The following is a 14,415-nucleotide window of genomic DNA, read 5'->3' as shown; positions in this document are numbered from 1 at the left end:
TAAGCCAGGATAGTCTTGGTTTTCTTCTTTTATCCCAGCCTAGTAAGTAATAGATCCCCTTTTACACTTAAAAGTATACCATTTAGATGATAAATCATATGGTCACCCAATTTGTATGTCATAAAATAAATAAATACCTTGTAGTCAGCTCTTATTAAATAAATTACTCCATAATTTTAACAGAGAAAATTTCTAACTGCTAAGTTTTCAAGTGGGAAAAAAAGTATATAGTTCTCTCAGATAATAAACTGTTTTTTCACTGTTCCCTCTTCTAAAATGCTTGAAATAAATTCATCTTAATCAGTCTAAGTAGAGATGAAATTTTCTTAATCATATCTCTGTTAGCCTGTGCAAAGAAAGAAAAAAAAAACGCAAATGTTTTGGTCCTGCCTATCATACAAGAGATATTCCTGTATTACATAATATCTATTTCACATAATAATGATTTTTAAATGAGTCATTTCACATAGATATGCTCCTGTCTGTCTGGGGCATTTTTATACTTGTTACATTTTTACCACATAATGCTCAAATGGAAATTAAAGGAGGGGAAAAAAAATTAGAGAGTTATCAAACCAATTCATATTTAACATGGAGATAGCTTAATAGCCATCAAAATTAATTTATGAAAGTGTTGAAAATATTGATCAAAATTAAGTTAACTATCTACAGATTACACTTTTTCATGGTTTCCCTGGAGCCATGAACTAAAGCAGAGGTTTCTTTTAACGTTTTTGGCCTCAGGACTCCTTTATACTCTTCAAAATGACTGGCAACACCCCTACCCATCCACCTAGAGCTTTAGTTTATGTGGGTTATATTCATAAACATTTACTAAATTAAGATAATTGTGGATATTCTTTGATACTATAGCAAAACATGACAAGCTATAGTTTCTTCAAGTTTAGTTGCAATGTAGAATCTTAAAACATACCAAGGAACTTTTTATACTCTACATTCTTGATCTATCTTGAATTTTTAATGGATCTTTTCTCCATGCATGACTTTATAGTAACATGTATACTATAAAAATCCTAGAAGAAAACCTAGGAAATATCCTTCTCAACATTGGCCTTGGCAAAGAATTTTTGGCTAAGTCCCCAAATGCAATTGCAACAAAAACAAAAATTGACAAGTGGGACCTAATTAAAGGACTTCTGCACAGCAAAAACTATCAACAGAGTAAACAGACAACCTACAGAACAGGAGAAAATATTTGCAAACTATGCATCCAACAAAGGTCTAATTTCCAGAAATTGTAAGGAACTTAAATCAACATGTAAAAGAAAAAAACTCATTAAAAAATGGGCAAAGGACATGAACAGATACTTCTCAAAAGAAGACATACAAGTGACCAACAAATATATGAAAAAATGCTCCACATTAGTAATCATCAGAGAAAAGCAAATCAAAACTGCAATGAGATATCATCTCGCACCAGTCAGAATATCTATTAATAAAAAGTCAAAAAACAACAGATGCTGCTCAGGCTGCAGAGAAAAGGGAACACTTACATACTTTTGGTGAGAATGTGAATTAGTTTTGCCACTGTGGAAAGCAGTTTGGAGATTTCTCAAAGAATTTAAAACAGAGCTACCATTCAACCCAGAAATCCCATTACTGGGTATATACCCAAAGGAAAATAAATTGTTCTACCTAAAAGACACATGCACTCATATGTTCATCACTGTGCTTGCTATTCACAATAGCAAAGACATGGAATCAACCTAGGTACACATCAATGGTGAACTGGATTAAGAAAATGGGATACATATACATCATGGAATACTACACAGACATAAAAAAGAACAAAACCATGTCCTTTGCAGCAACAATTAAAAACACATTAATTAATATCACCCCCACCTCCCTAGAAAAGTCTTTAAGCATGGCTTGGCAAGGGACATAAGGACACTTTGAGGAGTAATGGAAAGTTCAGCATCTTGAAGGCAATAGCGGCTTCACAGGCATGTGTATATATGTAAAAAGTTATCTAGTTGTATACTTTTAAGTATGTGCGGTTTTGCATATAAGTTATACCTCACAGAGAATGTGATAGATAAAAACAAACTGGGAGGCCAGCCATGGTGGCTCACACCTGTAATCCCAGCACTTTGGGAGGCCACTTTGGGAGGCCAAGGTGGATAATTTGAGGTCAGGAATTCAAGAACAGCCTGGCCAACGTGGTGAAACCCTGTCTCTACTAAAAATACAAAAATTAGCCAGGTACTGTGGTAGGCACCTGTAATCCCAACTACTTGGGAGGCTGAGGCAGGAGAATCCCTTGAACCCAGGAGGCGGAGGTTGCTGTAAGCCAAGATCACGCCACTGCATTCCAGCCTGGGCAACACAACGAGACAGACTGCAGCTCAAAACAAAACAAAACAAAACAAACTGGGAAAATGAAGTTCATTATCCTACTGTGTGCTCTGTCAAGCACCTGATAATATATGTGAGTTTTCCAAAATTTCTATTTTTGCTTGAAAGCTTGAATTTTATGATTAGCAGTAAATAATGTCAGTTGTACTTGCTGTGACAGGTTTACTTGTTTATTTGCAAGAAAATGCCTGTCAACACCCAAGTATGAAAACAAGTTTGTCCTTCAATCATTCTTCAAGAAAAAATGGTGTTCCATGGAAGAAAGGGGCTACTTTAGCTCACAGCTTAAATAATCATGCAAACACGTTTCTTTGGGTCGACCTACTTCAATATGCAGCAAAAGTGCCTCAAGCATACCTCCCATTTTTGTTACACAGAATATTAAAAATACATATACTCAGAAGTTGAGATTAAATGCAATTAATAATTTTTGCTACTCAGCAAGAACATTCTTACGTGAAACTGCCTTTAAAAAAATTTTTTTTAGTTGCAACTGTCTAGATTCATACTGGCCATACACAGTTTTATTCACCATTGCTTTTGCATGTAAATGTTAACCCAATGGAAAAGACAAATAATGTCTTATTATTTTTATAAAAATAGTTTTGTCCTCGCTGACCCCCCAAAAGTATCTAAAGGACCACCAGGGATCCATGGGCCAAATTCTAAGAACTGGTGAACCTAAAGTATATTTTAAAAGAATTTAAAACCCAGGCCGGGCACAGTGGCTCACACCTGTAATCCCAGCACTTTGGGAGGCTGAGGCAAGAGCCCAGGAATTTAAGACCAGCCTGGACATAGGGAGACCCCGTCTCTACAAAAAATAAAAATTAAAAATAAAGTAAAACTCAACAAAAGCATAGCCTTGTAAATGATTAGAATACTAAATCATGTGTAAGATAAGCACAATGAGGCACATATTCCTACTGCAAAAAGCAAACTAAAAAAAAGGAAGACATTCATGCACATATCTATCGCCAATGCCCCTCTCCACTAAGTGAGCATATTGGATTTAAGCAACACACACATTTTCAAATTCAACATTTTCAAATTTTATTATGTATCAAAGGTCCAGGTTTAAGGATTCTAGAAAGCTCAAAACCTTTTTTTCCTAGCTATGCCTTTCACCCAATGAAAAAATTAATTTCCTTCTCCTCCTATGCCTTCCTGCAGCATCAAACAATGGTTACTATCTTCCATAAAGGAGATCCCCATGCCTACATACTAAAACTGGGCAACATCCAGATATGGGCAACTCATCTCTGCCCTGGCCCCTAAGGGTAAAGGAGCACTGAAGATAAGGACGTCAGAATCAGAGAAGAGGGTCTCCTCAGTCAAAAGGGACTCCAACCTCAGAAGCAAGGCAAAAGGTCTTTTCTTTTTGGCTGAACTACTGCCCTCATATGACTACTAGAAATCCCTGGGTGAACCACGACAAGCCTTTTAAGACTAACAAGCCTTTTAAGACTGATCTAGGCTGTCTGAGTGTCTTAAGGGTGATTCTCAAAAAGCAAGGACATCTAAATGGAATAATTCATTGACTCTACTCACTCAGAATTATCCTTAGTGTTTCAGCCCATAAAGTCTGAGCAGGCTATCCCGTTGTTCTGGCCTATTTAGCATTGGACACATTCTGACTAAACTACAGCTATATGGCACTAACTTATCTAGAACTCTTTCCTGGTCTATCACCATGTCAATGGAGATCTTTGCTTCTTCTGTTTAGTTTATGCTTGGCCCAACCCTATCCTCCTCCTGGCCTCTTATGCTACAGTCTGAAATTAATTAACGGTCTTATCTTTAGGACTCAGTCCTGTGTTGTTGAGTATTAAACATCATCCTTGTTTTAGTGTATGTACCGCTGAAGCAAGCACAACATCATTCTCTTTTTATCTCACATTTATCTACTCAGTATTACACATTCACTGCCTCAGTGTATGTAACTATGTCCATCCCCTCACCAACTCCTCATACCCGCAAACCTAGCAACCTCCCACTCTGCAGCTTCCTCAGCTAACTCCACTGTGGGTTCAATCAAAGTGTCATCTATCACTATTAATGCCTCCACCCTGCTTCCCAATCTATTGCTTCTCTTTCATTGTATCAGGTTGGTGCAAAAGTAATTGTGGTCTTTGCCATTAAAGCAATGAAGACAATTGCTCCAGAAAGTCTCCTTTCTCTATTGACTATCGCTCTGCTCCTCAATCTCATCCCATTCAGCTGAATTCTTTTACTCCCCTATCCCCCTACTCTCCTATTAAATGGTAAAATTATAAGCTTCCACTGTCTCCTATCAAATCCCATTATTGTTATAGACAAGCCCTATTCATCTATTCCTCTGCCATTTCTCAGATGTAGCCTTTGCTGTCCGGTGCTTCTGTATCACTCTTAAGGACTATGTCTTATACTTCTCTGTATCACATGATACCCGAGAGAGAAGTAGGCACATCGTACATGTTCAGTAACATTCATTAATGTTGAATAATAATTATTAAGCAAAGAAACAAGTGTTCCCAGAAAATAATTCTGTTTCTACCTCTGCTTGCAGAAGTTATAAATATACTGGACTGCAAACAAACAAACAAAAAACGTCTAGACCTTTCCAAATTCCCCACTGCCTCCTGTAAGATATGTCTGACAGCTGAAAGTAAACTAGTCTTTGCAAGCACTAAATTGCTCATCAATCTTACAAAAGGTGTCATTTAGTCATTTACATTCCCAAGGGAAATATAAATGGAACATAGCTGCCTGAGAAAAATTAATTCACCCAACTCGAGTAAGTAGCTCACAGAGAACAGCTTTCATAATCCTAAAATATCTGAATCATATTTCATTCCTGGTTTTCACCAAAAAGAAGTAGGGTTTTCACCTTTTTATTAATTATTTGAATTTTAGCTGATTAGTGCAGTGCGGTTTGCACAGTTATAGCCCAATGACAAGCAGGCATAATGTCACCCAAAGCTTTGAGCATGAAACAACCAAAATGTACCTTTTCTTATATCTGAAAATAGGAATGCTGCCACCATATCCGACCAAATTCTCCTAATGCTCCACATAAAGGTATACAACGGCAGAAGATTAAGAGGAAAATGTTCACCATAGAAATGTAAAGCAGGCAACAGCTGGCAGGAGGTACAAACTGAGATGCCCTCAGGAGCCAAGTAGGCAGTGTAAAGGTAAACAGATTTGTACAAGAACAACAGGGTAAGTGGGATGATAAAAGATAACTACGCTCAAGGTCACAATGCCTATTACTCCATCCAGGAAACTGTAGTGCCATGCAAGAATGTGAGACCAATGTGGTAATGTGGGCACCTCATCTGATTGTTCAGAAGAAGGTGGAAATCCAGATTTAATATAAAATCACACTAGTATTGGCAAGTAATTTGAATTATACAAAAACAAACAAAAACCCCTGTTCAATCAAGTACATGTAAGGCTGCTAATCAGTGATTTCTGAGACACACAGTAAAAGATGTGATGCGGTGTAAAAGAAATCCTAGAAAATAATTTCTAAAACTAAATCCCTACTTCATGTGCACTAAAAATGAATTAATGGATAAAATTTAAAATGCATAAAATAGAACTGGATTTATGAGTTTCTCCTGTGTGTATGAGAACCTATATTAATGATCATATCAGGTAAATTAAAAGCCTACATGGAAAAACAAAAACAAAAAAAACTAGAAGAAAATATGAACGAATATATATCAAATCTTTGGTTTGAAGATAATGCTAATCATAATGGTCATGAAATAAATCATAAGAGAAATTTTCACCTATAATTTGATAAAACTTGACACTTAATATATAAAGTTCCTTGTCCAAAATTAAAAGCAACATAATACCTGGAAAATATTTGAAGCCAATATGGCAAACAAAAGGCTAATATCTTTACTCTCAACTCACAAATTGGTAACAGAATCCAGAAGAAGAAATCCCAACTCCTTACGGATGAGGATGATTTGTGGTTGCCAGTTCCTAACTCAGTTCAAAGCAATGTACCCTGTGGGACCAGGGCTGTGACAACCACAAAACCCACATGGGCTTCTGAGGGGAAAACATGCACAATAAGATGAGCTCCAAAAAAAACTTAAAAAGCACTAGAGGAAATTGAGGGCCACAGAAGACCAACTACAAGAATTCATTCCCAAGGAATCACAGAATTTTTTTAAATATGAAAAGAACTTTAAAAAATGACTGTATTGAAATCCTCAAAGACATGACAGAAGAATTAATATCCATGAAGCAAAGAATAGAACAGGAAAATATGAAAGTAAATCAACTGGAGGCCAGGTGCAGTAATTCACGCCTGTAATCCCTGCACTTTGGGAGGCACAGGTGGTGGATCACCTGAGGTCAGGAGTTCGATACCAGCCTGGCCAACATGGCAAAACCCTGTCTCTACTAAAAATATTTTTAAAAAAATTAGCCGGGCATGGTGGCGCACACCTGTAGTCCCAGCTACTCGGGAGGCTGAGGCAGGAGAATCACCTAAACCCAGGAGGTGGAGGTTGTAGAGGTTGTGGTAAGCCAAAATTAAGCCATTGCATTCCAGCCTGGGTGAAAGAGCAAGACTCTGTCTCAAAAAAAAAAAAAAAAAAAAAGTGAATCAACTGGAAACTTTACAAACGTAGCATATATACTAACTGATTTTTTTTTAAGATGTCTTAAATGGTATAACAGAGACGGCTGAAGAGATAATCAGTGACTTGTAATCTAGCACTCTCCAAGAATGTACCATTAACAAAGATAGGAAATATGCAAATCTAATGAGGGCTAAATTATCTCCCCAGAAAAATTCACACATGTACCTACATACAAAGTTTTATGAACAATATCAGGAAGTTCTCAGTGTCCCTGAGGCCCAATTTCTATCCTAGAACTCTGAATAATATCTTAAGATCAGAAATCTGTCCCACGGTATTAATGTATACCATAAAATGTTGGCTCACGCCTCAAGAAATTGACATTAAATTTGAGTTAGGATCAAATCAAAGAGAAGCCAAACCAAGGTAGGCCAATTAAATCTGATTAAGAAATAAAACAAAGTATCCCAAATCTAATATTGTTATAAAATATAGGTAAGATTGATAAAATCAATAATATCTATAAGCAAATGAACTCTAGTGTACATTAAACTTGGTTAATTATAACAATGAATTATCACTTTAGATGCACATATGATTTTAAAGTTTATATTGTCATCGCCAAATGTGACCCACGAAAGCATTTGTAATAAGCAAAAATCATTTTTTAAAACAATGTGAAATGATTGGCTTGGGGATACAAGATTGGCAGCGTTTGAAAAAGGCAAAATTGTTTTGAATTAGAAAATGTAACAGCAATAAAGAAGCTTGATGGAAAGATCTGGAGAAACTACCTCACATAACGGGAAATTTAAAGACTATAAACTGAAAAAGAGCAATGAAAGCGAAATCTCAGTGGCTTGAACACAGTGATGGAGGGTGGTAGGCTGAATAGAACTGTCCAGTGTCAATTTAGGTAATCTATGATATAAGCTTCATAATGCCAGTCCTGTAATATTTTCAGCAATATCAACATATTCCTAATTTTTTTAACAGGAATGAGAAAGGTAATGAGGCACTGCAATTCTTATAAGGTTGGCCTTGTAAGAGACCTTGTAAGGTTGACAGAGAAGATAGGGGAAGCCGGCCAAAATCTGTCCTACACAAGAAGTATCTAAGTTTTCCATTTACAATGAACCTAAACAGAAATGTTTGGTCCTCATCAAAACTTGGATGGAAGACAGCTCTCTTACAGAGATTCTGAAAAGATGAAAATTCTCCTTAAAATAGACTTGAGATGTTTCAGAATATAAAATTCAAACGACATACTGAATATCTTCTGTTTAAAATAGCTGAAGTCTTTGAAAGGTAAAATGAGGACCTCTGAAGATGTCTAATGAAAATTTGGAAGTAAAATTGTGTCTCTTTAACATTTTTTAAATGCTTTAATAAACGTCAGTATTAAGATTCTTTCAGGATGTATACATCCATAGGTGTTCTTCCAGCTGATTTGGAGATAAATTACCTTGGTTAAAGACCTTGCAATATTTAGCTACATATACAGGCATACCTCAGAGGTATTATGGGTTAGTTCCAGACTATTGCAATAAAGCAAACATTGCAATAATGCAAGCCACATGAATTGTTTGGTTTCCTAGTACATATAAAATGTTTCATTATATGCAGTCTATTAAATGAGCAATATTATATCTAAAAAATGTACACATTTTACTTTAAATACACTTTATTGCCAAAAATGCTTACAATCATCTGAGCATTAAGCAAGTCATAATCTTTTTGCTGGTGGAAGGTCTTGTCTGTTGATGTTGATGGTTGCTGACTAATCAGAGTAGTACTTGCTGGAGGTTCGAGTGGTTGTGGCAATTTCTTAAAATAAGACAATAATGAAGTTTGCTGCATCAGTCGACTCTTCCTTTCATGAAAGATTTCTCTGTAGCATGGAATGCTGTTTGATAACATTTTACCCACAGTAAAACTTCTTCAAAATTGGAGCTGATTCTCTCAAACCCTTTAAAGCCACTGTTTTATCAATTAAGTTAATGTAGTATTCTAAATCCTTTGTTGTCATTTCAACAATGTTTAAGGATCTTTACCAAGAGTAGATTCCATCTCAAGAAACCACTTATTTTGTTCATTCATAAGAAGCAACTCATTATCCACTAAAGTTTTATCATGAGATTACAGCAATTCAATCCCATCTTCAGGCTTCACTCCTAATTTTAGCTCTCTTGCTATTTCTTTTCTTTTTTCTTTTTTTTTTGAGATGAGTCTCACTTTGTCACCCAGGCTGGAGTGCAGTGGTGTGATCTCGGCTCACTGCAAGCTCCGCCTCCTGGATTCACACCATTCTCCTGCCTCAGCCTCCCGAGTAGCTGGGACTACAGGCGCCCGCCACCACGCCCGGCTAATATTTTTTGCATTTTTAGTAGAGACGGGGTTTCACGGTGTTAGCCAGGATGGTCTCGATCTCCTGACCTTATGATCCGCCCGCCTTGGCCTCCCAAAGTACTGGGATTACAGGCGTGAGCCACCGCGCCTGGCCATTCTCTTGCTGTTTCTATCACATCTGCAGTTACTTCCTCCAATGCAGTCTTGAATCTCTTCTCAAAGTCATCCATGAGGGCTGGAATCAACTTCTTCCAAACTCCTGTTAATGTTGCTATTTTGACTTCCTCCCATGAGTCATAAGTGTTCTTAATGACATCTAGAATGGTGAATCCTTTCCAGAAGGTTTTCAATTTGCTTTGCTCATATCTATCACAATAATCACTATTCATGGCAGCTATAGCCTTACAAAAATATTTCTTAAATAATAAGCCTTGAAAGTCTAAATTACTCCTTGATCCATGAGCTGCAAAATGGACACTGTGTTAGCAGGCATGAAAATAACACTAAACTGCTTGTACATTTCCATCAGAGTTCTTGGGAGACAAGGTGCACTGTCAATGAGCAGTAATCATTTGAAAAGAATTTTTTTTTCTGAGCAGTAGTTAAAATACTCAGTAAACCATGCTATTAACAGATGTGCTGTCATCCATGCTTCGTTGTTCCATTTATAAAGTATAGACAGACTGAATTTAGAATAATTCTTAAGGTCCCTAGGATTTTTGGAATGGACAATGAGCACTGGCTTCAACTTAAAAGTCACCAGCTGCATTAGCCCCTCACAAGAGAGTCGGCCTGTTCTTTGAAACTGTGAAGTCAGACATTGACTTCTCTTCTGTAGCTATGAAACTCCTAGATGCCATCTTCTTCCAATAGAAGGCTGTTTTGTCTACACTGAAAATCTGTTGCTTTGAGCAGCCACCTTCATCAACGACCTTAGCTAGATCTTCTGGATAACTGGCTGCAGCTTCTGTATCAGCACGTTCTGCTTCACCGTGCACTTTTATGTTATGGAGACAGCTTCTCTCCTTAAACCTCATGAACCAGCCTCTGCTGGTTTCCAACTTTTCTTCTGCACCTTGCTCACCTTTCTTACCTTTCACAGAACTGAAGAGAGTTGGGGCCTCGCACTGGATCAGGCTTTGGCTTAAGGGAATGTTGCAGTTGGTTTGATCTTCTATCTAGACCACTAAAACTTTTTCCATATCAGCAATAAGGCTAATTCACTTTCTTTTGATTTGTGTGTTCACTGGAATAGCACTTTTAATTTCCTTTAAGAACTTTTCCTTGGCATTCACAACTTGGCTAACTGGTACAAGAAGCCTAGCTTTCGGATTATTTCAGCTTTCGACATGCCTTCCTCACTAAGCTTAATCATTTCTAGCTTTTTTTTTCTTGCATGTCCTTCCAATGTATCATTTCTAGCTTTTGATTTAAGGTAAGAGATGTACGACTCTTCACAGGGGAATGAATGGCTGTTCGGTGGAGCAGTCGGAACACACACATTTATCAATTTGGTTTGCTATCTTATATGAATACAATTCATATGGTGGTGCCCCAAAACAATAACGATAATAACATCAAAGATCACTGATCACCATAACAGATATAATAATAATGAAGTCTAAAATACTGTGAGAATTACCAAAATGTAATTGACACAAAAAGAGCACATGCTGTTAGAAAAAATGGCCCAGAAAGACAATTGATACAGGGTTGCTACAAACCTTCAATTTCTTAAAAATAAATAAATAAACTGTCTTTTTAAGGCAATATCTGTGAAGCACAATAAAGCAAAGCACAATAAAACAAGGTAAGCATGTATTTGTCTTCTTTGAGTATTTTCATGTTACTTTAAAAGCATATAAATCAGGTTGTCTTGAAGTTCACAGTTTTAAAAGAATAGTGTCTGGTTTGAAATAATAAATCTGAATCACAACAGAGCTGGCTGCTTTGAAATACGTTCACATTGCAAAAAGTGGAGTATAGCTCTATTCTGGATGAAAGATCTCCCTAAGTGTACACACTTTCCACCTGGAAACACAGTTTTATATGAGTCTGTCTCATCTCCTGCCATCTGACAGATGCATTTATGTATGAACCTTATGCCTCCCCTCAAAACATCTTTTTTAGGGAAGAAAGTGAAGTTTTCAATTTTTGCAGGCCACCTATATTTTCTCTTCTCAAGGTGAAACTTTCTGGCTGGAATCATTTTATTCGTAATTACAAGCAGCAAATACAAAATGCCAGTTGTGGAAGGTCATGGAGGCCTTCCCTGGAGAAAATGTTTTCTTCATGTTCATGAAATAAAATTAAATTGAAATGATTTCTAAATCAATATTTCCAGACTTCATTATAATTATATTTAAAGCCAGAAGTATAAAAACTACAGGTAGTAAAGTCTTAACTGATCAATATAAATATGAAAAATGCTCTAGAAAATTTTCAATGTTTCATTGTCAAAACATAATATTTAGGAAAGTATATCATTGAGAAAAACGTATACAACTAAGTTTAAATATTTGCCAAGATAAAAGTGATGCCAGAAAAATTAAAAATAAAGATAATAAATAATTTTTAAATGACACTCACCAATCACAATGGAAGATTCACAGTGATAATAACCATTACTTTGTTTTTTCTTCAGCATGGAGCAAAGATCTATGCGATATAATATTTCTTCTCCAAATCTGTGACTGATAAACTTTTCATATAAATCAGGATCTATTTTTTTCACTCCCTTGAAATGAAAAAACAAATCAATCAATCAATCATTTCACCCATGCAGCCAGTTCATAACTACATCACTTTCTTAGAACCTGATTATTACATTACTACATTGTTACACCACTGCCTACTGGCACTTGAAATGGATATACAACAATAAAATTGTTGTGAAGTTGTTTTTCAAGTCTCCCTACCTAGAAGGAGTTGTATTAAAAAACCATCAATAAAGAGTGTTAGGTTTAAATTTGGCAGTTTTCAGAACTTCATACATTTTAAGCTCCAGAAATAATAAAGTATACTGAGTTAAAATTTTGAGATACCAAAGAAAGACTAATCATCTCCAACAAAAATGGAGAAATGGATAATTTTTTTTTTTTTTTTTTTGAAATGGAGTCTCACTCTGTCACCCAGGCTGGAGTGCAGTGGCGCGATCTCGGCTCACTGCAACCTCCGCCTCCAGGGTTCAAGTGATTCTCCTCCCTCAGGCTCCTGAGTAGCTGGGACTACAGGCGCGTGTTACCACACCTGTATTTTTTCTGTCACCACAAAAAAATATTTTTTGTAGTTTTAGTAGAGACAGGGTTTCACTGTGTTAGCCAGGATGGTCTTGATCTCCAGACCTCAAGATCTACCCGCCTCGGCCTCCCAAAGTGCTGGGATTACAGACGTGGGCCACTGCGCCCAGCGAAATAGATAGATTTTTTTAAAGTAAGGTAGAAAAAATAAAATACTATAAATCTTTTAAAAGTAAGTTGGATCTTAACATTTTATAGTAGAAAAATGCCCTAATAAGATGGATGTAATTTTTAAATTTCTTATGTAAGAATCATCTGAAAGACAAGATTACTTGAATTGGAGCAGGGAAGTCAGTGGATCTTCCAAATTCTTCTCTATCTGCTCCTCCTTATTTTCAGTGTATTTTCTTAGCAGAAACAGCTGGTTGTTGAAAAATTACAGTGGGATGCCCTTGGTACCTCTGTAGTTCCCCAAAACATGGGAAAGAATATATCTGCCTCTGCTATACTATACAATGGCCCTGCAACTCAGCCTCAGAGTCCCAAAATACAGTCCATAAGATTAAAGTAACTAGAATATATATTTTCTCTTTTCAATGACAAAAACTTATTTAGAAAACTAGTTAATGGGAAAAAATTTATAAAAGCAAAAATATTAAATCACTACAAACTGCCACTGCTATAATTTTATGTGTTTAGTTTTTCCTTGCCAATACAAAGTACATTTTTTCTCTTCTATAGAATGTGGTTGTTCCCTGAGTACTATTTGATAACCAGCTTTATATTTTCAGCAAATATGCTGTGTCATAATATAATAATATACAGATGTGCCAAAATAATATACAGATGTGCCAAATATTTTTCTCCATAGTACTTCATTGCATGAAAGTCTCATAATTTATTCATCCAATTATTTACTATTGGACATTTAGGTTGATCTTAATTTTTAATATCATATTAAACATGTTTCTATTGATGTATGTTTTTGTTCAATGTCTAAAACTGGACGCCTAATCTCTCCCCCTTACCTCAAAGGGTTATGTGGACTAAGTAAGTCCATTTATAAAAGTGCTTAAAACAATGAAATATAATAAATTATATAGAAACACACACATACACACAGTCATTATCATTAGTGAACTTTATGTAATAACTTCATTCGAGATAACATATCAAGAATAAAAACATTCAAAGTAAATGGAAAATGAGCAACCATTCTTGTCTTCTAAATGCTTGTATGTGTGTGTGTAGGGGTGTGCAGGTTGGAGAAAGTCATTCCTTCAGACTGGAGAGAAGACTGGCAATAACACAGCAGACAAATAAGAACCTTCAATTTTCAAGAAACCAGTGCAGCACCGACTAGCCACTATTGCTATAATCTTCACTTCCGTTTTGTAAAATGTCATTTTTTAAAGAAATAAAACATGAGATTGACTCTAATCTTCTAGGCTTATTAATTTAATTTCAGCAAAAGGTAAATGCTAACTGTTTTGCAAGAATTTTTCACAGATGATTTCCAACATGAGTCTTTAGGAGTTAATTTTTACTAGCAAGTGAAACAGAATTAATTCCTTAACTCATAATTTATAGAGAGAGCTATGGTTCAAAAAGGCATGATGCCTTTTGAAGGCACCGAAATTATATGCCCTGATCAGAAAAATCTTCAGTAATAAACAACCTAGAAATAGCTAAGCCTCTGCATTGTCTGATATATATCACAATTTCAACATGATCGTCATTCTCTGGAGAAATTTTTTGTTTGGCAATATATTTCTTTTCTGATAAAATTTATCTGAATTGATCTCACCACCCAGCTGCAGCAGGTGGTGTTTTCTTTCATACTAAAAAAAAAGGAAGAC

At 36.0% G+C, this 14,415-nt stretch overlaps 1 protein-coding gene across 7 annotated transcripts in view; it reads right to left on the bottom strand.

The window, feature by feature from the left end:
* Window positions 1-14,415, bottom strand: part of AKAP7 (A-kinase anchoring protein 7) — a 149,166-nt gene that overhangs the window by 51,840 nt on the left and 82,911 nt on the right. For 4 of the 7 annotated variants that reach the window (XM_003827654.6, XM_008953005.5, XM_057302593.2 and 1 more), the window contains one exon: window positions 11,907-12,054. In XM_003827654.6, the coding sequence (XP_003827702.4) occupies window positions 11,907-12,054 (148 nt within the window). Of the gene's footprint in view, window positions 1-11,906; window positions 12,055-14,415 lie in introns of those variants that run through there. The other 3 variants (XR_010112516.1, XM_063605464.1, XM_063605462.1) reach the window with 2 other exon arrangements.

The sequence above is a fragment of the Pan paniscus genome, chromosome 5 (genome assembly GCF_029289425.2).
Source record: "Pan paniscus chromosome 5, NHGRI_mPanPan1-v2.0_pri, whole genome shotgun sequence".
Taxonomy (NCBI): domain Eukaryota; kingdom Metazoa; phylum Chordata; class Mammalia; order Primates; family Hominidae; genus Pan; species Pan paniscus.
Note: the sequence above shows the minus strand (reverse complement) of the source record. Positions and strands in the feature narration are given on the sequence as shown.